At 46.3% G+C, this 27,374-nt stretch overlaps 1 protein-coding gene across 2 annotated transcripts in view; it reads left to right on the top strand.

Moving 5' to 3' along the window:
• Nucleotides 1-411: 411 nt before the first annotated feature.
• The window catches only part of LOC140469092 (retinol dehydrogenase 13), a 51,736-nt gene continuing 24,773 nt past the window's right edge, over nt 412-27,374 (top strand). The window contains exons 1-4 of one of the 2 annotated variants that reach the window (XM_072565361.1): nt 412-502; nt 20,117-20,257; nt 21,062-21,253; nt 25,277-25,438. In XM_072565361.1, coding sequence (XP_072421462.1) covers nt 433-502; nt 20,117-20,257; nt 21,062-21,253; nt 25,277-25,438 — 565 coding nt within the window. In that variant the 5' untranslated portion in view covers nt 412-432. The remainder of the gene's footprint in view (nt 503-20,116; nt 20,258-21,061; nt 21,254-25,276; nt 25,439-27,374) is intronic. The other variant, XM_072565362.1, reaches the window with a different exon arrangement.

The raw sequence follows: 27,374 nt of genomic DNA, 5'->3' as shown, positions 1-27,374 counted from the left end.
CCTACAGTCCCCGCCGCCGAGCTCCAGAGGCCGCCCACAGTCCCCGCCCCCTGAGCCCGAGGCCGCACACAGTCCCCGCCCCCTGAGCCCCGAGGCCGCCCACAGTCCCCGCCCCCTGAGCCCCGAGGCCGCCCACAGTCCCCGCCCCTGAGCCCCGAGGCCGCACACAGTCCCCGCCCCCTGAGCCCGAGGCCGCCCTCAGTCCCCGCCCCCGAGGCCGCCACAGTCCGCCCCCTGAGCCCCGAGGCCGCCCACAGTCCCCGCCCCCTGAGCCCCGAGGCCGCACACAGTCCCCGCCCCCTGAGCCCCGAGGCCGCCACAGTCCCCGCCCCGAGCCCCGAGGCCGCCCACAGTCCCGCCCCCTGAGCCCCGAGGCCGCCTTGTTGATTGAAGCCGGGTCGGGGGGGGGGGGGAGACTGTTGGCCGGTAGCGATGCCTCTGTGGGACTCGGCTGAGATTCTGCAGCGACAGTGGGTGCTGGCTGGTTCCCTGGTGGTCTCAGGTACAATGTTGTGATTGTGTTCCATATCGGGCCGGGGCCGGGGGCGCTCTATCATTGGCTCAGCGGCCAGCGCCATTCACCGAACGTTCTGGAAACTGGGGGCAATACCTAGACATTTAAAGGTGAGGTGTTTGTGAAAGAGGCGAATGGTGGGGCGTCGCCGCAGGTTAATGAGATTGTGTCCAGTGTGAGGAAACCGGCCCGAGGGGGAATCGGACCCGGGTCCCTGCTGATAACAACCACTGACTCATTTAAATTAACGGAGCAGCAAAGAGGGGGGAGGAGGGTGAGGGGGACCGCGGTGGGGGAGGGGGGGAGAGGGTGAGGGGGACCGCGGTGGGGGAGGGGGGGAGAGGGTGAGGAGGAGCGGGAGGGGGGAGAGGGAGAGGGTGAGGAGGAGCGGGAGGGGGGAGAGGGAGAGGGTGAGGAGGAGCGCGGTGGGGGAGGGGGGAGAGGGAGAGGGTGAGGAGGAGCGCGGGGGGGGAGGGGGAGAGGGTGAGGAGGAGCGCGGGGGGGGAGGTTGGGAGAGGGTGAGGAGGAGCGCGGGGGGGGAGGAGGAGAGGAGGAGAGGGGGGAGAGGGTGAGGAGGAGCGCGGGGGGGAGGGGGGAGAGGGAGAGGAGGGGAGGGGGGAGAGGGAGAGGAGGAGCGGGGGGGAGGCGGGAGAGGAGGAGAGGGGGGAGAGGGAGAGGAGGAGAGGGGGGGCGGGGGGAGAGGGAGAGGAGGAGAGGGGGGGCGGGGGGAGAGGGAGAGGAGGAGCGGGGGGGAGGCGGGAGAGGAGGAGAGGGGGGGGAGAGGGAGAGGAGGAGAGGGGGGGCGGGGGGAGAGGGAGAGGAGGAGAGGGGGGGCGGGGGGAGAGGGAGAGGAGGAGCGGGGGGGCGGGGGGAGAGGGAGAGGAGGAGCGGGGGGGCGGGGGGAGAGGGAGAGGAGGAGCGGGGGGGCGGGGGGAGAGGGAGAGGAGGAGCCGGGGGGGCGGGGGGGAGAGGGAGAGGAGGAGCGGGGGGGGCGGGGGGAGAGGGAGAGGAGGAGCGGGGGAGAGGGAGAGGAGGAGCGGGGGGGAGGGGGGAGAGGGAGAGGAGGAGCGGGGGGGAGGGGGGAGAGGAGAGGAGGAGCGCGGGGGGGGGGAGGGTGAGGAGGAGCGCGGGGGGGGAGGGTGAGGAGGAGCGCGGGGGGAGGAGAGGGTGAGAGGAGCGGCGGGGGGGGAGGGGGGAGAGGGTGAGGAGGAGCGCGGGGGGGGGGAGGGGGGAAGGGTGAGAGGAGCGCGGGGGGGGGAGGGGGGAGAGGGTGAGGAGGAGTGCGGGGGGGGGAGGGGGGAGAGGGTGAGGAGGAGTGCGGGGGGGAGGGGGGAGAGGGTGAGGAGGAGCGCGGGGGGGAGGGGGAGAGGGTGAGGAGGAGCGCGGGGGGGGAGGGGGGAGAGGGTGAGGAGGAGCGCGGGGGGGGGAGGGGGGAGAGGGAGAGGAGGAGCGCGGGGGGGGGGAGAGGGTGAGGAGGAGCGCGGGTGGGGGGAGGGGGGAGAGGGAGTGGAGGAGCCGCGGGGGGGAGAGGGTGAGGAGGAGCGCGGGTGGGGGAGGGGGAGAGGGAGTGGAGGAGCGCGGGGGGGGAGGAGGGTGAGGAGGAGCGCGGGGGGAGGGGGGGAGAGGGTGAGGAGGAGCGCGGGGGGGAGGGGGGGGATGAGGGTGAGGAGGAGCGCGGGGGAGAGAGGGTGAGGGGGAGAGAGAGGAGCGCGGGGGGTGAGGGGAGAGGAGGAGCGCGGGGGTGAGGGGGAGAGGAGGAGCGCGGGGGGTGAGGGGGAGAGGGGAGCGCGGGGGGGAGGGGGGGAGAGGGTGAGGAGGAGCGCGGGGGGGGAGGGGGGGAGAGGGTGAGGAGGAGCGCGGGGGGGGGGAGAGAGGGTGAGGGGGAGAGGAGGAGCGCGGGGGGGGGAGAGGGTGAGGAGGAGCGCGGGGGGTGGGGAGGGGGGGGAGGGTGGAGGAGGAGCGCGGGGTGGGGAGGGGGGAGAGGGTGAGGAGGAGCGCGGGGTCGGGGAGGGGGGAGAGGGTGAGGAGGGAGCGCGGGGTGGGGAGGGGGGAGAGGGTGAGGAGGAGCGCGGGGTGGGGAGGGGGGAGAGGGTGAGGAGGAGCGCGGGGTGGGGAGGGTGGAGAGGGTGAGGAGGAGCGCGGGGGGGGGGAGGGGGGAGGGTGAGGAGGAGCGCGGGGGGGAGGGGTGAGGAGGAGCGCGGGTGGGGAGGAGGGAGAGGGTGAGGAGGAGCGCGGGAGGGGGGAGAGGGAGTGGAGGAGCGTGGGGGGGGAGGGGGGAGAGGGTGAGGAGGAGCGCGGGTGGGGGAAGGGGGGAGAGGGAGAGGGTGAGAGGAGCGCGGTGGGGGAGGGGGGAGAGGGAGAGGGTGAGGAGGAGCGCTGGTGGGGGAGGGGGGAGAGGGAGAGGGTGAGGAGGAGCGCGGGTGGGGGAGGGGGAGAGGGAGAGGGTGAGGAGGAGCGCGGGTGGGGGAGGGGGGGGAGGGTGAGGAGGAGCGCGGGGGGGGGATGGGGGGAGAGGGTGAGGAGGAGCGCGGGGGGGATGGGGGGAGAGGGTGAGGAGGAGCGCGGGGGGGGGAGAGGGTGAGGAGGAGCGCGGGGGGGATGGGGGGAGAGGGTGAGGAGGAGCGCGGGGGGGGAGAGGGTGAGGAGGAGCGCGGGGGGGGGGAGAGGGTGAGGAGGAGCGCGGGGGGGGATGGGGGGAGAGGGTGAGGAGGAGCGCGGGGGGGGAGAGGGTGAGGAGGAGCGCGGGGGGGGGATGGGGGGGAGAGGGTGAGGAGGAGCGCGGGGGGGGAGAGGTGAGGAGGAGCGCGGGGGGAGGGGGGGGAGAGGGTGAGGAGGAGCGGGGAGGGGGGGGAGAGGGTGAGGAGGAGCGCGGCGGGGGGGAGAGGGTGAGGAGGAGCGTCGCGGGGGGGAGAGGGGAGGGTGAGGAGGAGCGGAATCAAGTGTGTTGTGGCCCCTTTTGAATAGTGTCCTGATGCAACTTCTTTTGTGTGTGTTGGGGTGGTTGCTTTCATAGTTTAGGGCTTGGTCTGTGTGTGTGGCTTTCCTGTAAACCTTTGTGGTGAATTCTCCGTTCGGTGTTCTCTGTACCAACACACTGCAGCACACCAGAACTACAAAAAGAGGAAGAGGAACACCTATACAAAGTATTTGCCAAAAACGGATACCCTCGCAATTTCATCAACAGATGCCTAAGGGAGAGACAACGGAACGAGGACATGCTGCAACCCAAAGAACTAGCCACACTACCATACATCAAGAGCATTTCTAAACTGACAGCCAGACTACTGCGACCACTAGGATTCATAACAGCACACAAATCAACAGCCACTCTCAGACAACAACTCACCAGAACGAAGGACACGATACCCAGCATGAGCAAAACCAATGTAGTGTACAAAATCCCATGCAAGGACTGCACAAAACACTACAAACGACAAACAGGAAGACAGTTAACGATCCGTATACACGCACACCAACTAGCCACGAAACGACACGACCAGCTATCCTTAGTAGCCACACACACAGACGACAAGCAACATGAATTCGACTGGGACAACGCTACCATTATAGGTCAAGCCAAACAGAGAACAGCCAGGGAATTCCTAGAGGCATAGCACTCATCCACAGACTCTATCAACAAACACATCGACCTGGACCCAATATACCGACCACTACAGTGGACAGCTCGAACTGACAACCGGAAGCGGCAGAGACAGGCCACTATAAATGCTGGAGGAAACAGCACAGAAACGCTTCACAGGAGGCTCCCAAGCACTGAGGATGTCACCTAGACAGGGGATGAAACGTTTGCAAGACAAATTCCCAGCTCGGCGAACAGAACCACAACCAAGTTACTTGATTTCATAAAAACATTAGAAGTAGGAGTAGGCCATCTTGCCCATTGAGCCTGCTCCACCATTCAATAAGATGATGGCCGCTTGCTCACCATAACCCTTAATTCTTTTACTGTTCAAAAATTTATCTTTGTCTTAAAAACATTCAATGAGGTGGCCTCAACTACTTCACTGAACACAGATTTCCACCGACTCATAGCCCTTAATTCAGTCCGAAATCTGCTCTCCCTTATTTTGAAGCTATGATCCCTAGTTCTATTCTTCAGATATTAAAGCCTCAAAACAGGTTCTCACTGACAGAAGGAAACCAGGGAGACAGTTGTTCTGTACCACTGTAATTTGATGTTGAAAATGAGTTGAAATTAGATTCATTTAACGTACTTAGACCATAAGACCATGATATAGGGGTCAGAATTATGCCATTCGGCCCATTGATTCTGCTACGTCAGTTATAGAGTCATAGAGGTGTACAGCACCGAAACAGACCCCTCAGTCCAACCCATTCATGCTGACCAGATATCCCAACCCATTCTAGTCCCACCTGCTAGCACTTGGCCCATATCCTTCTAAACCCTTCCTATTCATATACCCATCCAAATGTCTTTTAAATGTTGCAATTGTACTAGCCTCCACCACTTGCTCTGGCAGCTCATTCCATACATGCACCACCCTCAGTGAAAAAATTGCCCCTTATGTCCCTTTTATATCTTCTCCCCACCCCCCACCCCCAAACGATGCCATCTATTTTTGGGCTCCCCCACTCCAGAGAAAAGACCTTGTCTATTTATCCTATCCATGCCCCTCATGATTTTATAAACTTCTATAGGGTCACCCCTCAGCCTCTGACCCTCCAGGGAAAACAGCCCCAGCCTATAGCTCAAATCCTCCAACGCTGGCAACATCCTTGTAAATCTTTTCTGAACCCTTTCAAATTTCACAGCATCCTTTCCAATAGGAAGGAGACCAGAATTGCACACAATATTCCAAAATTCACCTTCAACAACATAATCTACAAACAAACCAATGGCACACCCATGGGATCTCCACTATCAGGATTCATAGCAGAAGCGGTAATGCAAAGACTAGAACAAACAGCCCTACCAACCATCAAACCAAAAATCTGGGTCTGCTACGTAGATATCAGGGCGGCACAGTGGCTAGCACCGCTGCCTCACAGTGCCAGAGACCCGGGTTCAATTCCTGCCTCAGGCGACTGATTGTGTGGAGTTTGCACATTCTCCCCGTGTCTGCGTGGGTTTCCTCCAGGTGCTCCGGTTTCCTCCCACAGTCCAAAGATGTGCAGGTCAGGTGAATTGGCCATGCTAAATTGCCCGTAGTGTTAGGTAAGGGGTATATGTAGGGGTGTGGGTGGGTTGCACTTTGGCGGGTCGGTGTGGACTTGTTGGGCCGAAGGGCCTGTTTCTACACTGTAAGTAATCTAATCTAAAAAAATGACACCTTTGTCATCACAAAACAAAACAAGATAGAAGAGACATTTAACATCATCAACAACACCCTCACGGGGATAAAGTTCACCAAGGAGAAAGGACAACGGAGAACTACAAACCTACGTATACAGAAAACCGATTAAACACTGACCAAATACTTAACTACACCAGCAACCATCCCAACACACACAAACTAAGCTGTATCAGAACACTATTCCAATGAGCCACCACATACTGCAGCACAGATCATCTTTGGAAAACAGAGGAGAACCACCTATACAACGTATTCAAGAACGGATACTCAAAAAATACAGTCCACAGATTCCTCAGGAACAAACCACGACAAGCAGACCAAACACAGCCAGAAACCCTAACCACCTTCCCATACATCAAAGAAGTTTCAGAAATGACAGCCAGACTACTGAGACCCCTCGGAATCCTAGTAGCACACAAACCCACCAACACTCTCAAACAAAAACTAACAAACTTAAAGGACCCAGTACAACCCATGGACAAAACCAATGTCATCTACAAAATTCCATGCAAGGACTGCCACAAACACTATGTAGGACAAACAGGAAGAAAGTCAGCCACCAGGATACACGAACACCAGCTAACCACAAAAAGACACGACCCTCTCTCCCTTGTAGTCCTACATATGGATGAAAAAAACCCACCAATTCGACTGGGACAACACATCTATCCTGGGATAGGCTAAGCAAATACATGTCGGAGAATTCCTAGAGGCCTTGCACTTCAACCACAACACCATAAACAAACACCGATCTAGATACCATCAATCAACCCCTCAGAAAATGAACAGGAACTGACATCACCACAAACCCCAGGAACCCCATCCAGGACAAACATATAAATAGAAAGCAGGAGACAACAGTTTTGCTTCACTTAGAGGTCACCACTGATGATGTTACCTCGCCAGGTAATGAATAATCTGGATATCAAACCTACAGCTCAGCGAGCAAACCTACACCCTAATTCCAAAAGTGGTCTAACCAATGTCCTGTACAGCTGCAACATGACCTCCCAACACCTTTACTCAATGCTCTGAGCAATAAAGGAAAGGCTAATATGTTTCTCAGCCCCATTTTCTGCCTCCTCCCTGATCCCCTTACTAATTAAGAGCATTCTAGCATTAGGATCAAAATTTGCCCAATTAAAGAAAATAAGTAATGAGAGTGAGGAAAACTTTTTTTCTTTGCATACAGTAGTTATGCCATAAGTTGCTTCATTGTTGGCGGGTACCCCTGGTTAGAGTCAAAAAGTGTGGTGCTGGAAAAGCACTGCTGGTCAGGCAGAAGCCGAGGAACAGGAGAGTCAATGTTTCAAGTATAAACGTTTAATCAGGAACCAGTGGTCCTCCTGGTTGGTAAGTTAAGCAAGAATTGGGCAATTTGTTTCCAGGTTCAGTAGAAATTTTTTTTCTGCTAAGCATGTTTAACCAGTCTGACTTTTAATCTCCTAAATGTATGTTTTGGAATGAGCATGACCAGTTTGTTGTCATTTGAAAAAAATGCATAACAGATCTGAAATGTACCCTGCAGCCCTCTGTTACCCGCACAGTTTACAGATCTGTTGTATATTTTTCATGTTTGATTTTATTTATTGTCATGTGTTTCTTAACAAAATGTAGTCAAAAGTGTTATATAATGTCGCTATCTCAAAACACAAAAATAAATCAAAACATAGAATATAAAGGCAGAAGAATGAAATAAAGTGTCAAACTTTGCAATCCTTCTTGTTATGTGCTCCATCATGGGCCTGGTTCCCCAACCACGATTCCCCTCACCGTGTTGCTAGCGCTGGAATGAAAGTTGCCATTCTTTGGCACCATCTCGTCTCCACTGACATGCCCGCCACTATAAGAGTATCATAACATAAGAAATAGGAGCAGAAATAGGCCATCTGGCCCTTCGAGCCTGCTCTGCCATTCAATAAGATCTTGGTTGACTTTTTCATGGACCCAGCTCCACTTATCTGCTCGCCCACCATAACCCTTAATTATTTTACTGTTCAAAGATCTATCTGTCTTTGCCTTTAAGACATTCAAAGAGAGAGCCTCAACTGCTTCACTGGGTAGGGAATTCACAGATCACAATCTTTTGGGTGAAGAAGTTCCTCCTCAACCCAGTCCTAAATCTGCTGCCCCTTATTTTGAGGCTATGCCTCCTAGTACCGGTTTTACACACCCCTCCCCCCACCGTGGAAACAACCTCTTTGCTTCTATCTTATCTGTTTGCTTCATAATTTTATATGTTTCTGTAAGATTCCTCCTACTATTTTTCTAAATTCCAATGAGTATAGCTCCAGTGTACTCAATCTCTCCTTGAACCCTCTCAATTCCAGAATCAACAAACCTCCTCAGCACCCCTCCAGTGCCAGTGCATCCTTTTTCATGTTAGGAGACCAAAACTGTGTACAGTTCTCTAGGTGTGGCCTCACCAGCACTCTATATTTTTAAACTCCATCCCTCTAGTAATGAACAACAATATTTCATTTGCCTTCTTAATTACCTGCACACCAGCTTTTGTGATTCGTGCACAAGGAGACCCAGGTCCCTCTGCACAGCAGCATGCTGCAATTTTTAACTATTTAAATAATAGTCTGTTTGCTGTTAATCCTACCAAAATGCATGATCTCACATTTACTAACGTTGTACCCTGTCTGCCAGATCCTTGCTCTTAACCTATATATATCCCTCTGCTGACTTTGTGTCATCTGCACACTTTGCTCTGCCACTTATTTTAGTGTCACCTGTGAACATACACTTGGTCCCCAACTCTAAATCATCTAGGTAAATTGTAAACAATTGCAGTCACAACACTGATCCCTGAGGCACACCATTTGCCATGAGTCCTTGCTGGACCTCGCCAGTGCAAATGCCTCTGACAACAAGCTGGTCAAGCACGATCCTTTTGATTTGATTTAAATTGTCACACATATCTAGGTACAGTGGAAAGTTTTGTTTTGCATGCAATGCAGACAGATCATAACATACAAAGTTCAAGAGGTGATTGAACAAAGTGAGGAATATAAAGTTATGGCTGCAAAGAAGGTGCATAAAAAATAAGATCTATATTAGATTTGAATTTTGAGAGGTCCATTCAGAAGTCTAATAACAGTAAGTAAGAAGCTGGTCTTGATACTTCTGGTTAAAGTGTTTAGGCTCTTGTATTTTCCCAAGCATTTATTTAGGAGATAAGAAGTCAGGCTGGTTAAACATGCATTGCGTGCAAAGCAAATATTTACTAAGTCACTGGTTATCTTTGCAAATCAAAAATATATGTAGTATCTTAAAAAAATCTCAAACCTGAATTTAACAGAAAATATTTTGCTATGTTGCATGATACAAATCAATCCTCTCATTCTCTCCCTCCATGTACCCTCACCCATACCTCTCTCAAATACTACCACTCTCTCTAACACTCATGAACTCTGGTAGAAGTTTACAATTTCTTATAGTATATGCTAGTATTAGCAATAACATGCTAAGATTGAGCACTGACGAATTAAAGTAAGTAAAGGCTCTCACTAGTGCAGATCTCAGGCAGTGGTGCCTTTGAGGATCAGGGTGGGAGGGACCTGCAACAGGTTATTTGCAACAGATCTGCATAGGTTAGGTTATTTTATTTTAGATTAGGAATAATCCTTGGCACAAAGGGCCTGTTCTGTGCTGTACTTTTCTATGTTCTATGTTCTAAACATGAAGTACTGCAAGTAGAAAGTTATATTTTTCCAATGTTTAAATGTAGTGATTTAAAGTACTATATTTCATTTTACAAGATGTTTTTTTTCTACTGAGAAAGGCTGTAGGGAATCCATCTCTAGGTTTAACATTGATTCCTGAAAGACACAAAAATTGCAGCTTTAAGTGAGAACTTCCTGTATGGTTTAGCCTTGAAACTATAGATAGTGATGGGAGAAGCTTGTTTCCACCGCATAGCTGACCAGGAGCCTCCCCTGCTCTTGCTGTCTTCCATTTTGTGTATGTTAGAAGGATTTACAAATTTGATGTTCAACCTGTTTGCCCATATTATAAATGCATCTTCTTTAGCTATCTAGTTCTGAAGTGGATTTAATCCTGGCTCCAGGTCAGTGGCATTGAGAACTGAGGGCTAAAGGGGATGAAAAAAAGGCAGGACACTATTTGGAGGAAGGGCAAAGAGGTTTTCTGATCTCTTGGCCCAAGTTCCTCCTGCAACAGTACCAAAACCCTGAATTTGCCCTTGTTAGGTATGAAATTCCCTTGCCTACAATAGTTGATTGAAGTGTTTTGGAGATGAGGCATAGATTTGTTCATATAGTAATCTCTATAAAGAAGAACAGTAATTCTCCTCTGATCACTATTCTAATGGGTCACTTTTCATTTGGAAGATTGAACTAGTACTCATTTGCTAGTAAGGCCATCTGAAAAAAAAAATTCATGAGATTCTCTGTGGCTGTGGGGCTGGTGTGAACAGGCTTGTTTTGTGTTGACTCTGGTTGTATTGTGAATGCAACCTAAGTACTGAGTTAAGATCTGGTCTGAGTAATCAAGCCTCTTTAGTGGAGGTGTCTCACACTGCAATGCTGTTCAGTCAGCTGTGGTTTAAGTCTACAATTGCAGTACTTGGCTACTGTGAGCCTGCATCTGCCCCACCGAATTCATCTCCACCTACCTCAATGCTGACTTATCTCCCCCTCCCCTCCCCACCCCCTCGGTCCAGGAACTCTCCACGTAAGTTCGGGACACCACCCACCCCCTCCACCTCCACCAAGATTTCTGTTTCCCCAGCCCCCAAAGCCTCATCTTCACCATGGTCACCCAGTCCCCCTACACCTCCATCCACCATGACCAGGGCCTCCAAGCTCTCCGTTTCTTCCTCTCCCAACGTCCCCACCAGTACCCTTCCACTGACACTCTGATTTGTTTGGCTGAATTGGTCCTCACCCTCAACAATTTATCCTTCAAATCCTCCCACTTCCTCCAGACTGAAGGGGTAGCCATGGGCACCTGCATGGGCCCCAGCTAATGCTTGTCTCTTTGTTGCTATGTAGAGCAGTCCATCTTCCACAGTTACACCGGCACCACTCCCCACCTTTTCCTCTGCTACATTGATAACTCCATCGGCGCCACCTAATGCTCCCACGAGGAGCTTTAACAGTTCATCAACTTCAGCAACACATTCCACCCTGACCTTAAATTCACCTGGACCATCTCTGACACCTCCCTCCCTCCCCTTCCTGGACCTCTCCACTGCCACTCCCTCACCACCCGATGCCTGGAGCAAGAATGCTTCCTCTTCCACCTCGGGACCCTTCAACCTCATGGCATCAATGTGGACTTTACCAATTTCTTCATTCCTCTTCCCATCCACCTCCCCACCTTACCGCAGCTCCAACCTTCCAGCTCAGCACTGTCCTCATAACCTGTCCCACTTGTCAATCTTCCTTCCCACCTACCTGCTCCACCCTTCTCTCTGACCTATCACCTTCACCCCACCTCCATCCACCTATTGCACTCTCAGCTACCATCTCTCCAGCCTCACCCACCTCCCATTTATCTTTCCACCCTTGACATTCCAGTCTCATTCCTGATGAAGGGCTTTTGGCCGAAATATAGATTTTTCCTACTCCTTGGATGCTGCCTGACCTGCTGTGTTTTTCCAGCACCACTTAAATCTTGACTCTAATCTCCAGCATCTGCAGTACCCACTTCTGCCTACTTCAAGCTATATGCTTTACTTTTAATTCAAATGGTTAAAAGACATATAGCAGCCTGTCATTATATTGTAAGTTTATTTTTGACTTGTAGGTTTAAAAATGGGAGACTGGTTAGCAAGGTTAGGTCTCACGGAATAAAGGGAGAACTAGCCATTTGGATACAGAACTGGCTCAAAGGTAGAAGACAGAGGGTGGTGGTGGAAGGTTGTTTTTCAGGCTGGAGGTCTGTGACCAGTGGAGTGCCACATGGATCGGTGCTGGGTCCTCTACTTTTTATCATTTACATCAATGATTTGGATGCGCGCATAAGAGGTACAGTTAGTAAGTTTGCAGATGAGACCAAAATTGGAGATGTAGTAGACAGCAAAGAGGGTTACCTCAGATTACAACAGGATTTTGATCAGATGGACCTATCGGCTGAGATGTGGCAGATGGAGTTTAATTCAGATAAATGCGAGGTGCAGCATTTTGGGAAAGCAAGTCTTAGCAGGACTTATACACTTAATGGTAAGGTCCGAGAGAATGTTGCTGAATAAGGAGTCCTTGGAGTGCAGGTTCATAGCTCCTTGATAGTGGAGTCGCAGGTAGATAGGACAGTGAAGAAGGCGTTTGGTTTGCTTTCTTTTATTAGTCAGAGTATTGAGTACAGGAGTTGGGAGGTCATGTTGCAGCTGTACAGGGCATTGGTTAGGCCACTGTTGGAGTATTGCATGCAGTTCTTATCTGCTTCCTATCAGAAGGATGTTGCAAAACTTCAAAGGGTTCAGAAAAGATTTACAAGGATATTGCTAGCGTTGGCGGATTTGAGCTGTAGGGAGAGGCTGAACAGGCTGGGGCTGTTTACCCTGGAGTGTCAGAGGCTGAGGGGTGACCTCATAGAGGTTTGCAAAATTATGAGGGGCATGGATAGGATAAATAGACAAAAAGTCTTCTCCCTGGGGTGGGGGAGTCCAGACCTAGAGGGCATAGGTTTAGGGTGAGAGGGGAAAGATATAAGAGGGAACTTTTTTACACAGAGGGTGGTATGTGTATGGAATGAGCTGCCAGAGGAAGTGGTGGAGGCTGGTACAATTGCAACATTTAAGAGGCATTTGGATGGGTATATGAATAGGAAGGGTTTGGAGGGCTATGGATCAGGTGCTGGCAGGTAGAACTAGATTAGGCTGGGATATCTGGTCGGCATGGACGGGTTGGACCGAAGGGTCTGTTTCCATGCTGTACATCTTTATGACTTTATTAGTAACTTTTCTTACTAAGGTGGTGACAGTAAAAGCAGAGTATTGTGAGGTCATTGTACCAATGGGTATGTTGGTGATGTTTGCCTTCATTGACAGTTCGGTATGATAAGATTTAATCAATAATATTTTAAACATGTAATACTGAATACTTCATAAATTACAAATGTATAATGCTGGAAACCCCCAGAAGGACTGAAAGTATCACTGGAGCAAACTGGGTAGACTAAAATTTCATCTTGGAATTTTCATCAGAATTCATCACCCTGAAATAATTCTTTCTGCAGAGGTAGCTTGACCTATTCGGTGTTCCAATTTATGGATGTGTCCAATAGATTACATAATATGATGTCAATCTAGTGTGTTGGTGCAATCTTGCAGTTTTTGTGTCAATTTGCTTTTCATTTCCACCCCATGCTATTGGCTAGCAACCATTGAGACAAAGAACCAAAGTGTAAAACTTTGTCACTACACAGCCTTTCCATTGGTAAATCCTCAGTAGTGCCTCTTGAAGAGGTTTGAGCTATAGAGACGGGCTGAATAGGCTGGGGCTGTTTTCCTGCAGCGTTGGAAGCTGAGGGGTAACCTTTTATAGAGGTGTATAAAATCATGAGGGGTATGGAAAGGGTAAATAGACAAAGTCTTTTCCCTGGGGTTGGGGAGTCCAGAACTAGAGGACATAGGTTTAAGGTGAGGGGGGGAAAGATATAAAAGCGACCTAAGGGACAATTTTTTCCATGCAGAGGGTGGTACATGTATGGAATGAGCTGCCAGAGAAGTGGTGGAGGCTGGTACAATTACAACATTTAAAAGGCATCTGGCCGGGTATATGAAATAGAAGGATTTAGGGGGATATGGGCCATATGCTGGTAATTAGGGCTAGGTTAATTTAGGATATCTAGGTTGGCATGGACAAGTAGGAGCAAAGGGTCTGTTTGCTATATGTTTCTATTACTCCACAAAGATGCATGGAAATATTGTTCCAGCACTGTTCCAGTCTAATGCTTCAGTGGAATTCTTGAGCAACTTTGGGCAAGTAACTCCCTTGTGAATACCTCGCAAGAATGAAAGGCTAACCAATTAGATCCTGAAGAAAGTTTGGAGTGGGGCCCAAAGGCAGACTGATGCGTAAAATATTCTCTTTCTGAAAACTTCTGTACCAAAAGCAGTGCTAGTGGTAATGACTTGTATTCATATGGAATGAGGGAAACAATATTTTTAATGATTTGGAGGTGCCGGTGTTGGATTGGGCTGTACAAAATTAAAAATCACACAACACCTGGGTATAATCCAACAGCTTTATTTGGAAGCGTTAGCTTTCAGAGCCTGATGAAAGAGCAGTGCTCCAAAAGCTGTTGCTTCCAAATAAACCTGTTGGTGCTGTGTGATTTTTTAACTTTATATTTTTAATGTTTGTATTTCTTGAGGCATACCATAACTGGAAAGGAATTATCCCTCGCAGCTGCTTTTGCTTTCTTAGAAACTGGGATTTGGAAACCTAAACTTCTGGGTAGCATGAACCTGGCTAAAAGATATAAATGGACACTGACCAATTCAGGCTGCAGAGTACTAGAAGTTGATGAGTTCACTATGCAACACAAGCAATCTGAAGAAGATTGGCTAAATCCAGAAGCGGAGACTACGCAAAGAATTAGTTCTTGGAGTTGTTTCTAGTACTTGAAGACAGTCTGGAACATGTAGACCCAATGTAGAGTTGAGCACGTTCTGCACGTGTTGTTTTCAGTGGAAACTGTACTTTTGGTACTCAAGCTGGTTGTCTCTTGTTGACTGGGCATTAGATTATGTCTTGAGGAGAAAGGTGCTAAACTTGGGAAATTTGAATTTTAATGGACCTTGTGACTATTCGTGATGTTTGCTGTGAGGATTGTCTAATCAATTTGCAAGATATGGCTTGGTTGTATCTGTCAGCTAAGGTATAAATTATAGTTTGTATTCAGCTACAATTTCCTGTTAATTGTTTTGGCTGGAATTGATTCTGGGTGTGAGTGAAAGACATTATTATTTAAGATATTAAAAAAAACAGAATGTTGGAGAAACTCAGCAAGTCTAGAAGCATATGTGGAGAGAGACGAAAAGAGTTAATGTTTCAAGTCTGGCATGACTCTTCAGCATTGTAAGCAAACCATCCCCCTTCCTGGCCCAGTATCTCCCTCTGCAACAAATGTGGCAGAAACTGCCATGCTAAAGGAGGGCTCCTGAGTCACACCAGATTATGTTTAAGCTGAGACAGAAGACTGCCACGTTTTAAAATATTGACTAGTGTCCTATCTTTCTTGATTTATCAGTTTTTTGGTTCAGAATTTTTTTTTCTTGTACTGTCTTATGCTGAAAGAGGCATGATATTTAAAAAGTGCCACATCATCTCTAGGTGTGCCAAATACTTTCATAACAAGGTAATTATGTTAAAGTATAATTACTGTTCAAAATCATGATAATTAATCTATAAACATCAAAATTGGCATGTGCACATTGTTTGAGTTTACTGGGAGTGACAAAAAGAATACTGATGAGGAAGCATTCTATTATTTCACAAACTTTCTTGTTTCAGTCAACCTGACAGTTTCATAATAAGAGGAGGAAGTGAGGACTGCAGATGGAGGAGATTAGAGTCAAAAAAGTGTAGTGCTGGAAAAGCACAGCAGGTCAGGCAGCATCAAGGAGCAATGATGAAGTATTAAAGTACCTATTCGAGATGGCTCAGGGAATCCCAAATGACCCGACCTGTAGGCCTCTCTTGATTCGTGTCAGAGATTGTACTCTTGTAGTAGTCTGGAATATAAAACTCTTACAGACTGTTTAGTTAAAATAATTATCTTTATTTACCAATGGCATCCATGTTAGCCAGGCTTCAGCTAAGGTTCTAAAATCATTAGCAGAGTAGCAGTGCCAGCTCTTGCCCCAAAGAGCTCTCTCAGGCTACTCCTCTTATTGCTGCAAACAAGTTGTCTTTATACAAAACTTAGTACTGAGATGACAAAAACACCATGTGTCCTTAATCCGATAAGCAGCAAAAGAAAGGCAAAAGTTTATAGAGTAAGAGAAACTCATTAACAGGTCTGAGTACACTTGACTAATTAAGCTACGTGCACATCAAAGTGGGAAACCCTGATCAAATCAGGACAAATGCTTTAGCTAGATAAGCTCCCTGTTAAGAGTATAGCATGACAAGAGACTCATCTAACCTATGTGGAAAAGCTCATGAGGTATCCACGCTCAGCTAACATGCCCAGTACCATTGTTCTACAAAATGGCTCTTTTTTAAAAAAATCATCTCGATTCCCAAAATGCAAATCAAATTCATAACATTCCCGGATCTCAAGTTCCAGGGAGCAACACACAAACATTCAATACATGACAAGCAAGTGTACACTCAAATCAGACCACAAAAAGTTAACTTTTCCATCATCTTCTGTCCTGTCTCTCCCCTGCCACCTCCCTCCCTCCCTCTCTTTTTTTTCTCTCTCTTTACTCTCTCTCTTTTTCTCTCTCTTGCTCGCTCTTTCACTCGCTCATTCTTTCTCTCTCTCGCTCTCCCCTATCTCAGTTTCAGCCTTTGTGTTTTCCTAGCCTGCTCAGTGGTGGTGTGCATGAAAATGTATCAGGATTGTTCTATTATGTGCATATTCCACTCAGCTTATTAAATTACAAGTTCTTTTCCTATTGAGTATGATTTTTGTTAAGAGCCTTCAACATAAACCAGAAATTCAGTTATCCATCATCCAATTGCGCAGCTTCCAGCTCTCGGGGTCAAAAGCAAATACTGCCACATATTCCACAAGTGAATAAATGTTATCACCTTATTTACACCGATCCATTGACACTAAGAACAGATATCCTTAATTCTTCTAAACAAATGCTTCCCCCTCCCCACCCATATGGTCAAGCGATTTCCTGCATATCCTGTTTAGTTCTTGTGTGTGTGGCAGAAGTGTCAAATGTAAGGCAAACTTTCTCAGCTTGGATGCTGCCTGACATGCTGTGCTTTTCCGGCACTACACTTTTTGACTTGGGTTTCATAATGAAAGTTGATCTGAAAATATACGTGGTGCAGTGGCTCAGCACTAGGGACCTGGATTCGATTCCAGTCTTAGGTGAACTGTATGTGTGGAGCTTGCATGTAGACGTGTGGGTTTCTATGTGGCTTTCCTCCCACAGTTCAAAGATGTGTAGGTAAGGTGGATTGGCCATGCTAAATTGCCCATAGTGTCCACAATTGATGCAGACTCAATGGGTTAGCCATGAGAAATGTAGGGTCACGGGGATAGGGTCGATGGGGCAGGGGGGTGCCCTTTGGAGAGTCATTGCAGACCTCATGGCTGCCTTGGTCTCTCTCTGCACTATAGGGAGTCTGTCTGTTTCTCCAATGCCCAACTAGATTGTAGAAACATAAGAATAGGAGTAGGCCATTCTGCCCACTTGAGTTTGCTCTACCATTTAATATGATTTAGACCAATCAAATGCTTCAATATCTTTTACTCACACTATCCTGGTAACCCTTTATGTCATTGGTTATTTGAATATCTTTTAAGTAGAAGTTGACCGATTTCTAAGACTGAGCTTCCAAAGGCTTTTGGGTAGAGAATACAAAGATTCACAATCCTGACTTTATTAACAAATAAAACCCTCCTCATTCTCAGTCCTAAATGGTGCCCCCTGGTTCTAGACTGCCCAACAAAGGGAGGCATTTTACCTGCACCTACCTTGCCCATCCCTTTTAAGTATTTTGAAAGTTTCTGAGATCATCTCTCATTCTTCAAAACTTGTCTGTTATGAAACACTATAAATTAGGTGTAACTCTCAGATTTTTGAGTCAAGCTGTACATAATAAGCTTCAGCAAACAGCGATATGATAATCGGGTAATCACTTTTTGTGATTATGATTGTGGGATAAATATCAGCCAGCAAACTAGGCAGAGCTCCTCTTCAAAATAGTGCCATTACTGTATTATAGGCTCAGATATTTGTAACAATATTTAAAACCATAACCAAAGTGAAAGAGCAATAACTGAAGGAATAGTCCCAAGTTTTCATGCAGTTGATTGGGGGATCAGTTGAAATGTGCTCGCAGCAGGAGCAAGAAAGGTTTTTTTTGATGGTTGATTTGCACGGAAAAAGGATCCCTCTGCTTTCCAGGATGTGTCCCACTGCACCTTTCAACCGCTGAATGTGGCCAATTGCTTTGTAAAAGTAAAGTTGTCACAGTCTTACCAGACCATAGGGTTGCTCCATCATTAGAGAAAAGTAACTGATGATGGCTTAACCTAAGGGCCATCACACTTGTGGTAATCTCATCTGGTGTGGGAATTGGTATCTCTCTGCATTGCAAAGCTGTCCAGCCAATAGTGCTAACAAATCTCCTTTAGCTCTAACTCTTGAAGAACATCATGGTCATCCCATGTGGTCTGTGGCATATTGTACTAATTGCATGGAGGTCTCTGTCTGCTTATGCACAATGGTAATAATAATATGAATGTTTGAAATGTATCTTTTTCTTGTAACTTGCTGTTAAACCAAGGCTATAAACTTCAGCAATGTACCATTAGAGTTTAAATTCCTAATGGAAATCTGTTTATTTTATCTATTCCAGTTTGAATGATTTCAAAGTTTTTCTTTCTGTCCTTTTAAAGCATTATTGTTAAGATTAGATTCCCTACAGTGTGGAAACAGGCCCATCGGCCCAATAAGTCCACACTGACCCTCCGAAGAGTAACCCACCCAGACCCATTTGTCTCTGACTAATGCACCTAACACTGTGGGCAGTTTTGCATGGCCAATTTACCTGACCTGCATATCTTTGGACTGTGGGAGGAAACCAGACCACCCAGAGGAAACCGACGCTAACATGGGAGAATGTGCAAACTCCATACAGACAGTCGCCCAAGGCTGGAATCAAACCTGCGTTCCTGGCGCTGTGAGGCAACAGTGCTAGCCACTGTGCTGCCCACAATTGTCTTTAAATTCACAAAGCTGTTCATGTTTCAACCTTGTAATGGCTCTTATTTTGATTTAATTAAAATGAAAAATTTCCTGGGATTTAATTTATCTTCTGTCACAGTCTACTAATTCATGCCCTAATTTTGAGGATGACATCCTTTTGCATCACTTGACTTCAGCTTTTACACTGTAAATATTTTGTGATGCTTGTAGATAATTATCAATTATTAAATATTAACATCTTGTGTTCCGTCATTTCTTTTCTGACTGAATCAGTTTGATTCTAAAACTAGTTGAGCTACTTTGCTGTTGCTTTCAGACAAAATGATGAAAAATCTGTCTCTTGTTCAGGCTAAGCCTTTAAAATTTTGCAATCTAGTCCCTCATTGTGTCATTATTTATTCTGGTTCTGCCCTTTCCAGTTTGTTGTTGGGTGAAGTGTAGAATGACAATAAAATACACTCCCTTCTCCTCCTCCTCCTTAGTCCCCTCCCATCCTCTTCCCCTACTCAAGGTGTTTCCACCTCTTTTTTTCTGTTTGGTTGTTTTATATTTTGATTTCCCAGCTGCAACAGTCTCATTAAGTTGCCTACTCTATTCCTATGGTTAGCCTTCTCCAATCTCAATAAGCAACAGAAATACCCAGGTAAACACACTGGCAAACAGTAGCATGGGTTTATGCTAATAGGATTAAACCTGGAGACCTGGACTGATCATCTGGAGATGCACATTCAAATCTCCTCATTGTAGCTGGGAGACTTAAATTATTAATTAAACCAGATTAAAATGAACAGGTAGTTTCAGTATCAGTGACCATGTAGCTACTGGATTGTTGTAAAAATCCCCTTGGTTCATTGATGTCTTTGAGCAAAGAAAGTACCATGTTTACCTGAACTGGCTTCTGTGGACTTCAGGTTCAATGCACTGTGGATGACTCTTTATTGTTCTCTCAGCTATTTGCAAAATAGTATTTTCTGTGTTCTGCTCTCTGTGCTCTCCCTGTGCCCTTGTACCCTTGCTGTGCCTTTGCTTTCTTGTTTTACTTGCCTGAGAACCTTCTATCACATACCATCTCTGAAAAATCTGCAGTGCAGCAGGTGACTTTACGATCTCTAAACCCTGCTTTTAAAATGGGTGGAAGTATGGGGAGTGGCGTGTATGAACCTGAAGAAGGGTCATGAGACTCAAAACGTTAATTCTGTTTTCACTCCATGGATACAGCCAGACCTCCTGAGTTTCTACAGCTATTCCTATATCTGCAGAATCCACAGTTCTTTGTTATACTTATATATGCATTGACACCTCAATAGATGTTCTCATCTCTTCATTAGCTAATTTAGCATGAGAAAGCTTAGTTGTGAGTGACCTTTCATTTTAATGATCCTACAGGAATTGGACTAGTTTTTTTAAGACATTGGTTTTCTGGTGGGGTTTGTAAGAGTAAAGCACGACTGGATGGAAAAACAGTGATCGTTACTGGCGCTAATGTTGGGATTGGAAAGGAGACTGCCAAGGACCTTGCTCAGAGAGGTAACCCTGCTCTTTAATGTAATGTTTTATTTTGTGTGGTTACTTCTTTTATGTCAATCTGTATGACAGTTAATATTTGATTATCTGAAATTGAAAGTGCATTTCTGGTTTGCAGTGAACCAATCCTAATTCTGCTGTGAAGCCTGTTGCTACATCTTGACAACAGTAAAGGAAAACTGCAGCTTGTTTTGATCTTGAGCGTTCCTGTAGTGCTTCACAACCGAGAGAATGGTTGTCAGCACTGTTGCAATGCAGGAGTACATGTTGGAATGTACTGAATTTTGATTTGTGGTTGCCATTTCTGGGACAGTGTCTTGTATTAAATAGTTAAAGATAAAAGTGTATAGAATTAGCAGAGGGAGAGAGAAATTAACCTCGTAGCTCCATCACACAACCAATTGGGGCTCGTACACCATTTGCTGTACATTGTCTCATTTAGATTAGATTTTTAGATTACATTAGATTACATTATAGTGTAAACAGGCCCTTCGGCCCAACAAGTCCACACCACCCGCCGAAGCGCAACCCACCCATACCCCTACATTTACCCCTTACCTAACACTATGGGCAATTTAGCATGGCCAATTCACCTGACCTGCACATCTTTGGACTGTAGGAGGAAACCGGAGCACCCGGAGGAAACCCACGCAGACACTGGGAGAATGTGCAAACTCCACACAATCAGTCACCGGAGGTGGGAATTGAACCCGGGTCTCAGGCGCTGTGAGGCAGAAATGCTAACCACTGTGCCACTGTGCCGCCCACAATGATGAGAATCCTGATAGCCTCACTTTCTGATTGTAGGGGCTCGTGTGATATTAGCTTGCCGTGATTTGGAAAAAGCCGGAAAGGCAGCTAAAGAGATCAGAAAAGCAAGCGGGAATGGAAATGTCGTAGTGCAGAAACTGGATTTGGCATCACTTCAGTCTGTGCGTTCCTTTGCAAACAAAATTACAGAAACTGAAACACGCCTGGACATTCTCATTAATAATGCAGGTAAGAGCAATTTAAGATGCTAGAAAAAAAAGAAAAATAATCTAATTCATACCAAATCTTATAATCTTCTCTGCTTTCAAAATGATTTTCAGCCAATTAATTACTTTTGAAGCATACTTTTTGGTTGGCAAGTGTAAGTTTAATAATTAGGTAATTCATATTAATTCATTGTGGGTGCAATTTAGTTCAGATGCTTCAAATTTGACATAGATGTACCCATTGTGCAAGTCTAGGCACTGTGTTAATGAATAAAATGGAATTCTCATTGGTTAGTAATGCAGTAATAGTTAATTTGGTTAGATTTTAGTGTGTATACATTGCCTTAAACATGAGACTGTGGAGTGTTTTAGAGTGTACACTTTGTCTTCAAAATGAATAGGCCTCCACTGTCTAGTGTAAAGACCACATCTTCATATTTTCTTTATTTTTGGGCTGTGGAAAATACTGGTGTGTATCAAGAACACTGTGGAATGAAAATCGCTGCAATTTTAAAAGTTATGCTTAAGGGAGTTGTTTGCAGCATGTCAAGCAAATGGAGGTAAAAGTGCATAAGAAGCAATGGGCAGAATCCTCTAGGTGCCAGTACAACATGGACTATGACAAGAAGTCAGTGAGGTCTATCTCGAAATCAGGAGCAATTTGCTGTATCTTTTAATTAAGTTCCAGCATATTGAGATGGGATTCCCATGAGGGAGTAGCAATTTCCCTGTTAAAGGGAATTATTGCTTGTTAAAAACCTATTAATATGTTGCTTTCAGCCCCACCATCCGTCACAAGCAAACTAGATGATGAAAGTTCTTATATTGCTAGCCAGAGTGGATGCCTAGTGACTTCAGCCTACTGGCTGTGAAGAACCTCTACATAATATATGCACAGCAAGGCAGGGCATGAATCTATGGGCATCAGTCACACAAACCCCTCATCCATGGACATTGGCATCTGATATTTGTCAACACTTCAGACTCCACATGGCCCCTGACCAATCTCAGGAGCAAGATGCAGGGAAATCACAGAGCTGTATTGTACTGAGCACCAGCAGGGGAGGCAGTGGCGTAGTGCTATTATTGCTAGACTATTAATTCAGAAACTTGGCTAATGTTTCGAGGACCTGTGTTCAAATCCTGCCATGACAGATAGTGGAATTTGAATTAATTAAAAATGTGGAGTTAAGAGTCTAATGATAACCGCAAAGCCATTGTTGATTGTCGGAAAAAACCCATCTGATTTGTTAATGTCCTACAGGGAATGAAATCTGCCATCCTTACCTGGTCTGACCTACATGTGATTCCAGACCCACAGCAATGTGGTTGACTCTGAACTGGGCAATAAATGCTGGTCTAGCCAGAGACAGCCAAATCTTATAAGAAAATTTTTTAAAAACAGCTAGTATTGAAAGGCTGCTGCAAGGACACACTGCATGCTGGGACAGGCGCGCATCTCTCCGATGGATCAAACTGCTTGTTTACTCTCCTCATGCTCGATCAGCACTGTGTGCTTACAGCATCCCCACCCTGTTTTGCCTTGCTTTGTTGCATTTATTAGCATAATTACACAACTAGGCAACTTGTCTTGCTGTGTGGTAGCTGCATCAATTTTGCATCTGTACCATGCACAAACAGCTTACACAGCAAAAACACTGTATGTCCATCAAGCAAACAGTTATGTCTCCGTTCTGGTTGATGGGTAGGTAGGTAGGTGGGTGGGGGAGTTGGGAGTAATTTTCACCAAAGTCCATGAAGTACTCATCAGCCAGGGGATCCCAGCACAGTATGTCAAGGGCAGTCTATGATACCAGTCCAGAGGATCTACTATGGTCAAGCATCTGGTTGGAGTGTACTTGGCCAGGGGTACATGCTTCTGCCATCAAGGAGTGGGTGATGCTCAGTCCTGTGGTTCCATAGTGACCAGGCTGAAGACTAGGGCCAAGGCAGTTTGGAATATGCAAGGCAGCATTCAGGGGTCTGGACATTTCTTATCTGTTTTGGTTAGGTAGCTCAAGGAATGGGTTACAATCAGTCCATCTGGACTAGGTAGACTGCTGCTGTGTGAAAGTGCCTTGAGAATCTATTTGCAAGTATTGGGGGCTGCAGGCTGGGGAGGGGATAAATGTGGTAAAGCATGAATGAGAGTGGTGTAATAATTTGGGAATGGGGTAGTGACAGCATCTGACATGATCAACTTATGGGTTGTGGGGAGAAAGGTGGGTAGATGCAGACTCATGTTGGGTGGGAACCTGGTGAGGTGTGAAATCTGTGGGGTTCATAAGAAAGGCCATCAGGATGGGGGGGGTGCTGAGTGTTTAGGGCCTCAATTGGCAGAGGCTGGAAACCACGTTCTGAGGAGTGTTCATTGTCACCTTCCATTATGCTGGAAATCAAAACTCTGCAATGTGAAGAAAATTGTTGCGACTGCACCTGGAGTTCACATAGTAAGTGTCTAAACCTCTTGAGGGAGAGGATTGCACAATCCACTGCCATGAGGCCCTTTAGAAGGCAAGAATATTACACCTAGACTACACACTGTGTGGGAGGAAGACATGTGGGTTCCCTTATCCCTAATGTATTCCCTTTGTGCTGCACATCTCCCTGCACCATATGTTTCTGACCACTTTGTGACCAGTGGTTAGAAGTGGTGTTTAATGAAGGGTGCTGACAGTGGGGTTAATGTGGGAGTTGCATTGGAATGATGAAGGATACTTGGTTGCCAGGACATGGATATTTCAGTAGGACATGGATATTTTGGCAAACCTGTTGTAAACTCCTGATTTTTCTTTTCTCCTGAGTGACAGGATTCTGTTCTCCTTTTGTTGGTGAGGTGGTGACATGGTAGTAAATTACTGAACTGTTGCCTATCCAATTGCTTGGATTTCATTATCAGTGATGAAAAGTGATGACATTTGCTTTTGAATTGAAAGAAAACTGTCTGCAAAGATCTTAATTCCTGTGGTGTGGATTTTCCCATTTTGTTTCGATTTTCCTTTGCTCTCTAACCTTTCCCTGACCACCTCTTCTGTTCCATTTGATGTTTTCCACCTTTCCAACAGGCTAATACCCATAACTGTTCCATCCCTCTTAAAGAATCCTCTCAGATTTGAAATGTCAGCTCTTTCCCTGGCCATAGTTGCTGCTAGGTCTGCTGCGTTTTTCCAGAATTTTCTGTTTATATTTCAAATCTCCAGTGTCCAGAGTAATGTGCTTTACTTCCTTTTTCCTGATGCTGGTTTAAATCTGACATCAAGTCAAATGATCTCCAGCCATCCAGCCAGTTATGTCAGCAAGCAATCATAAATGTTTTCAAAGACAGTAAAATGTACAGATGTTTTGCTTTAAAATTAAATTTAATTGACAGCAAAATGAATGGAACATTCACATGGGTTTAAAGCAAGCTAATATTTTGTATTTGTAGAATTATAAAATCAACAAATTTGATTAAAAAACTATATTAGCTTTGCAGAGTCAGAGGTTTTATCAAAAGAAGTTATGAATCTATTCCACCATTTAAAAAATCTATTTGCACTTCATTAACTGAGTTTTGTTGTCATTACTCCTGCAAAATCCAGGCCAACATAAAGTTATATACAGCCTGGTCCCACAAGAACAAAAGACAAAAACAGCCAGCTAATTAATTTTAATGATGTCTAGAATGTAAAATTCCACAAACAACACAGCAGGATTGCTTTATTCTTCCAATAGCATCAAGAGATCTTTTACATCTTCCTGAGACAATAAACAAAGCCTTCATTTTGCATTGAATCTGATTGGTGTAGCACTTGTTCTGTGAGGATTTTATAGTCATTCAAGTCCTTTTATCAAGAACCTACAGCTCCTACTCTCTTTAAAGTACAGTATTGACAGCTTTTTGTTATTGCTTTTGATATTATTTGAAATAATCCTACACACAGAAAGTACACTTCAAAATTGATGTGCACTTTGCTTTACTGCTGCTGGTTTTTCATTTTGCGAGTCCAGTAGCTGGTGCTCAGAGTTCCTTGTTCTCACATGACATTTTTATTTGTGTCTCCAGGTATCATGAGGTGCCCAAAGTGGAAGACTGAGGATGGTTTTGAGATGCAGTTTGGAGTTAATCATTTGGGTCATTTTCTCCTAACCAACCTGCTGCTGGACCTGCTCAAGAAGTCTGCACCCAGTCGGATTGTTACTGTATCCAGTTTAGCCCACATCCGTGGTACATTTCCTGCTTACTTGAATTGGTGTAGTGCTTCGTGAAACCTTATAGACTAGGAGCATTTCAGTTATCTTCCCCACCATGCTCAGTAGCTGATAATGGTGTTCGAGGTGAGCTGCTGGGATGGATTGAGGATTGGCTATCTAACAGAAGGCAGAGAGTTGGGATAAAAGGTTCTTTTTCAGAATGGCAGCCGGTGACGAGCGGTGTCCCGCAGGGTTCGGTGCTGGGGCCACAGCTGTTCGCATTATATATTAATGATTTGGATGAGGGAACCGGGGGCATTCTAGCGAAGTTTGCCGATGATACAAAGTTAGGTAGACAGGCAGGTAGTACTGAGGAAGTGGGGAGGCTACAGAAGGATCTAGACAGGTTGGGAGAGTGGTCCAGGAAATGGCTGATGGAATTTAACGTGAGCAAGTGCGAGGTCTTGCACTTTGGCAAAAAGAATATAGGAATGGACTACTTTCTAAATGGTGAGAAACTTAATAAAGCCAAAGCACAAAGGGATCTGGGAGTGCTAGTCGAGGATTCTCTAAAGGTAAACATGCAGGTTGAGTCTGTGATTAAGAAAGCGAATGCAATGTTGTCTCTTATCTCAAGAGGGTTGGAATATAAAAGCAGAGATGTACTACTAAGACTTTATAAAGCTCTGGTTAGGCCCCATTTGGAGTACTGTGTCCAGTTTTGGTCCCCACACCTCAGGAAGGACATACTGGCACTGGAACGTGTCCAGCGGAGATTCTCACAGATGATCCCTGGAATGACAGGTCTAGCATATGAGGAACGGCTGAGGATACTGGGATTGTATTCGTTGGAGTTTAGAAGATTAAGGGGAGATCTAATAGAGACGTACAAAATAATACATGGCTTTGAAAAGGTGGATGCTAGAAAATTGTTTCTGTTAGGCGAGGAGACTAGGACCCGTGGACACAGCCTTAGAATTAGAGGGGGTCATTTCAGAACGGAAATGCGGAGACATTTCTTCAGCCAGAGAGTGGTGGGCCTGTGGAATTCATTGCCACGGAGTGCAGTGGAAGCCGGGACGCTAAATGTCTTCAAGGCCGAGATTGATAGATTCTTGTTGTCTAGAGGAATTAAGGGCTACGGGGAGAACGCTGGCAAGTGGAGCTGAAATGCGCATCAGCCATGATTGAATGGCGGAGTGGACTCGATGGGCCGAATGGCCTTACTTCCACTCCTATGTCTTATGGTCTTATGGAAGTCAGATCTTTGAAGCTGGAGTTTGTGAGATGGGGCAAGCAAGAGGTGGGAAGCAATTAATCAGCGGGGCTCTACAAAACAGTTATCCAACAAGTCTGATTAATAGTGGCAGGCTCAGCTACAGTACCTTGGTTTGAACAGCCTGTCTGCGAACATTTACTGCTAAATTCTACTGTGATTCATTTGGTTGTGTAAGAGTTGTAACTGTGGGATCTTAAACAAAGGCAGGAAGGAGAGAAAGGTGAAAATGCATGAAGGCAAATAGCAAGGACAGAGATCTCTCAAAATATACATCTCCAAATCAAGGTCTGAGACCGAATTCACTGGAACCCAATGCAGACCCTGGCCCTGATCCAAAGATATTTCATCTTGAAAGCCTCTAATTCCAATTACTGGTCCCTAATGTCGTCTTCCTTTTTCCCCTACCAGGCCATGTACAGAGTACAATGAACTAGCTAAATTGACGCTTTGTAGAATGGACTTGCTGAAAAATTTGAATAATTTAATTGTTATGAGGATGTAGGTGTACTGGACCTTTTTTAATCAAAAAGCTGATGCATTCTCTCAGAATGAACAGGCTTCAGAATACAACAAATCATAGGAAGCCCCACCCAAACCTTCATCATATTCATGTCTAAGTCACCTTTGCAAATCCCTATTCTCATGTACTGCACGAAAAGTTTAAAAAATAACTACTGCATCGCTGTGAGCC

This window comes from Chiloscyllium punctatum, chromosome 48 (assembly GCF_047496795.1).
Source record: "Chiloscyllium punctatum isolate Juve2018m chromosome 48, sChiPun1.3, whole genome shotgun sequence".
Taxonomy (NCBI): Eukaryota; Metazoa; Chordata; class Chondrichthyes; order Orectolobiformes; family Hemiscylliidae; genus Chiloscyllium; species Chiloscyllium punctatum.
This window is presented reverse-complemented; position numbering and strand designations above follow the sequence as displayed.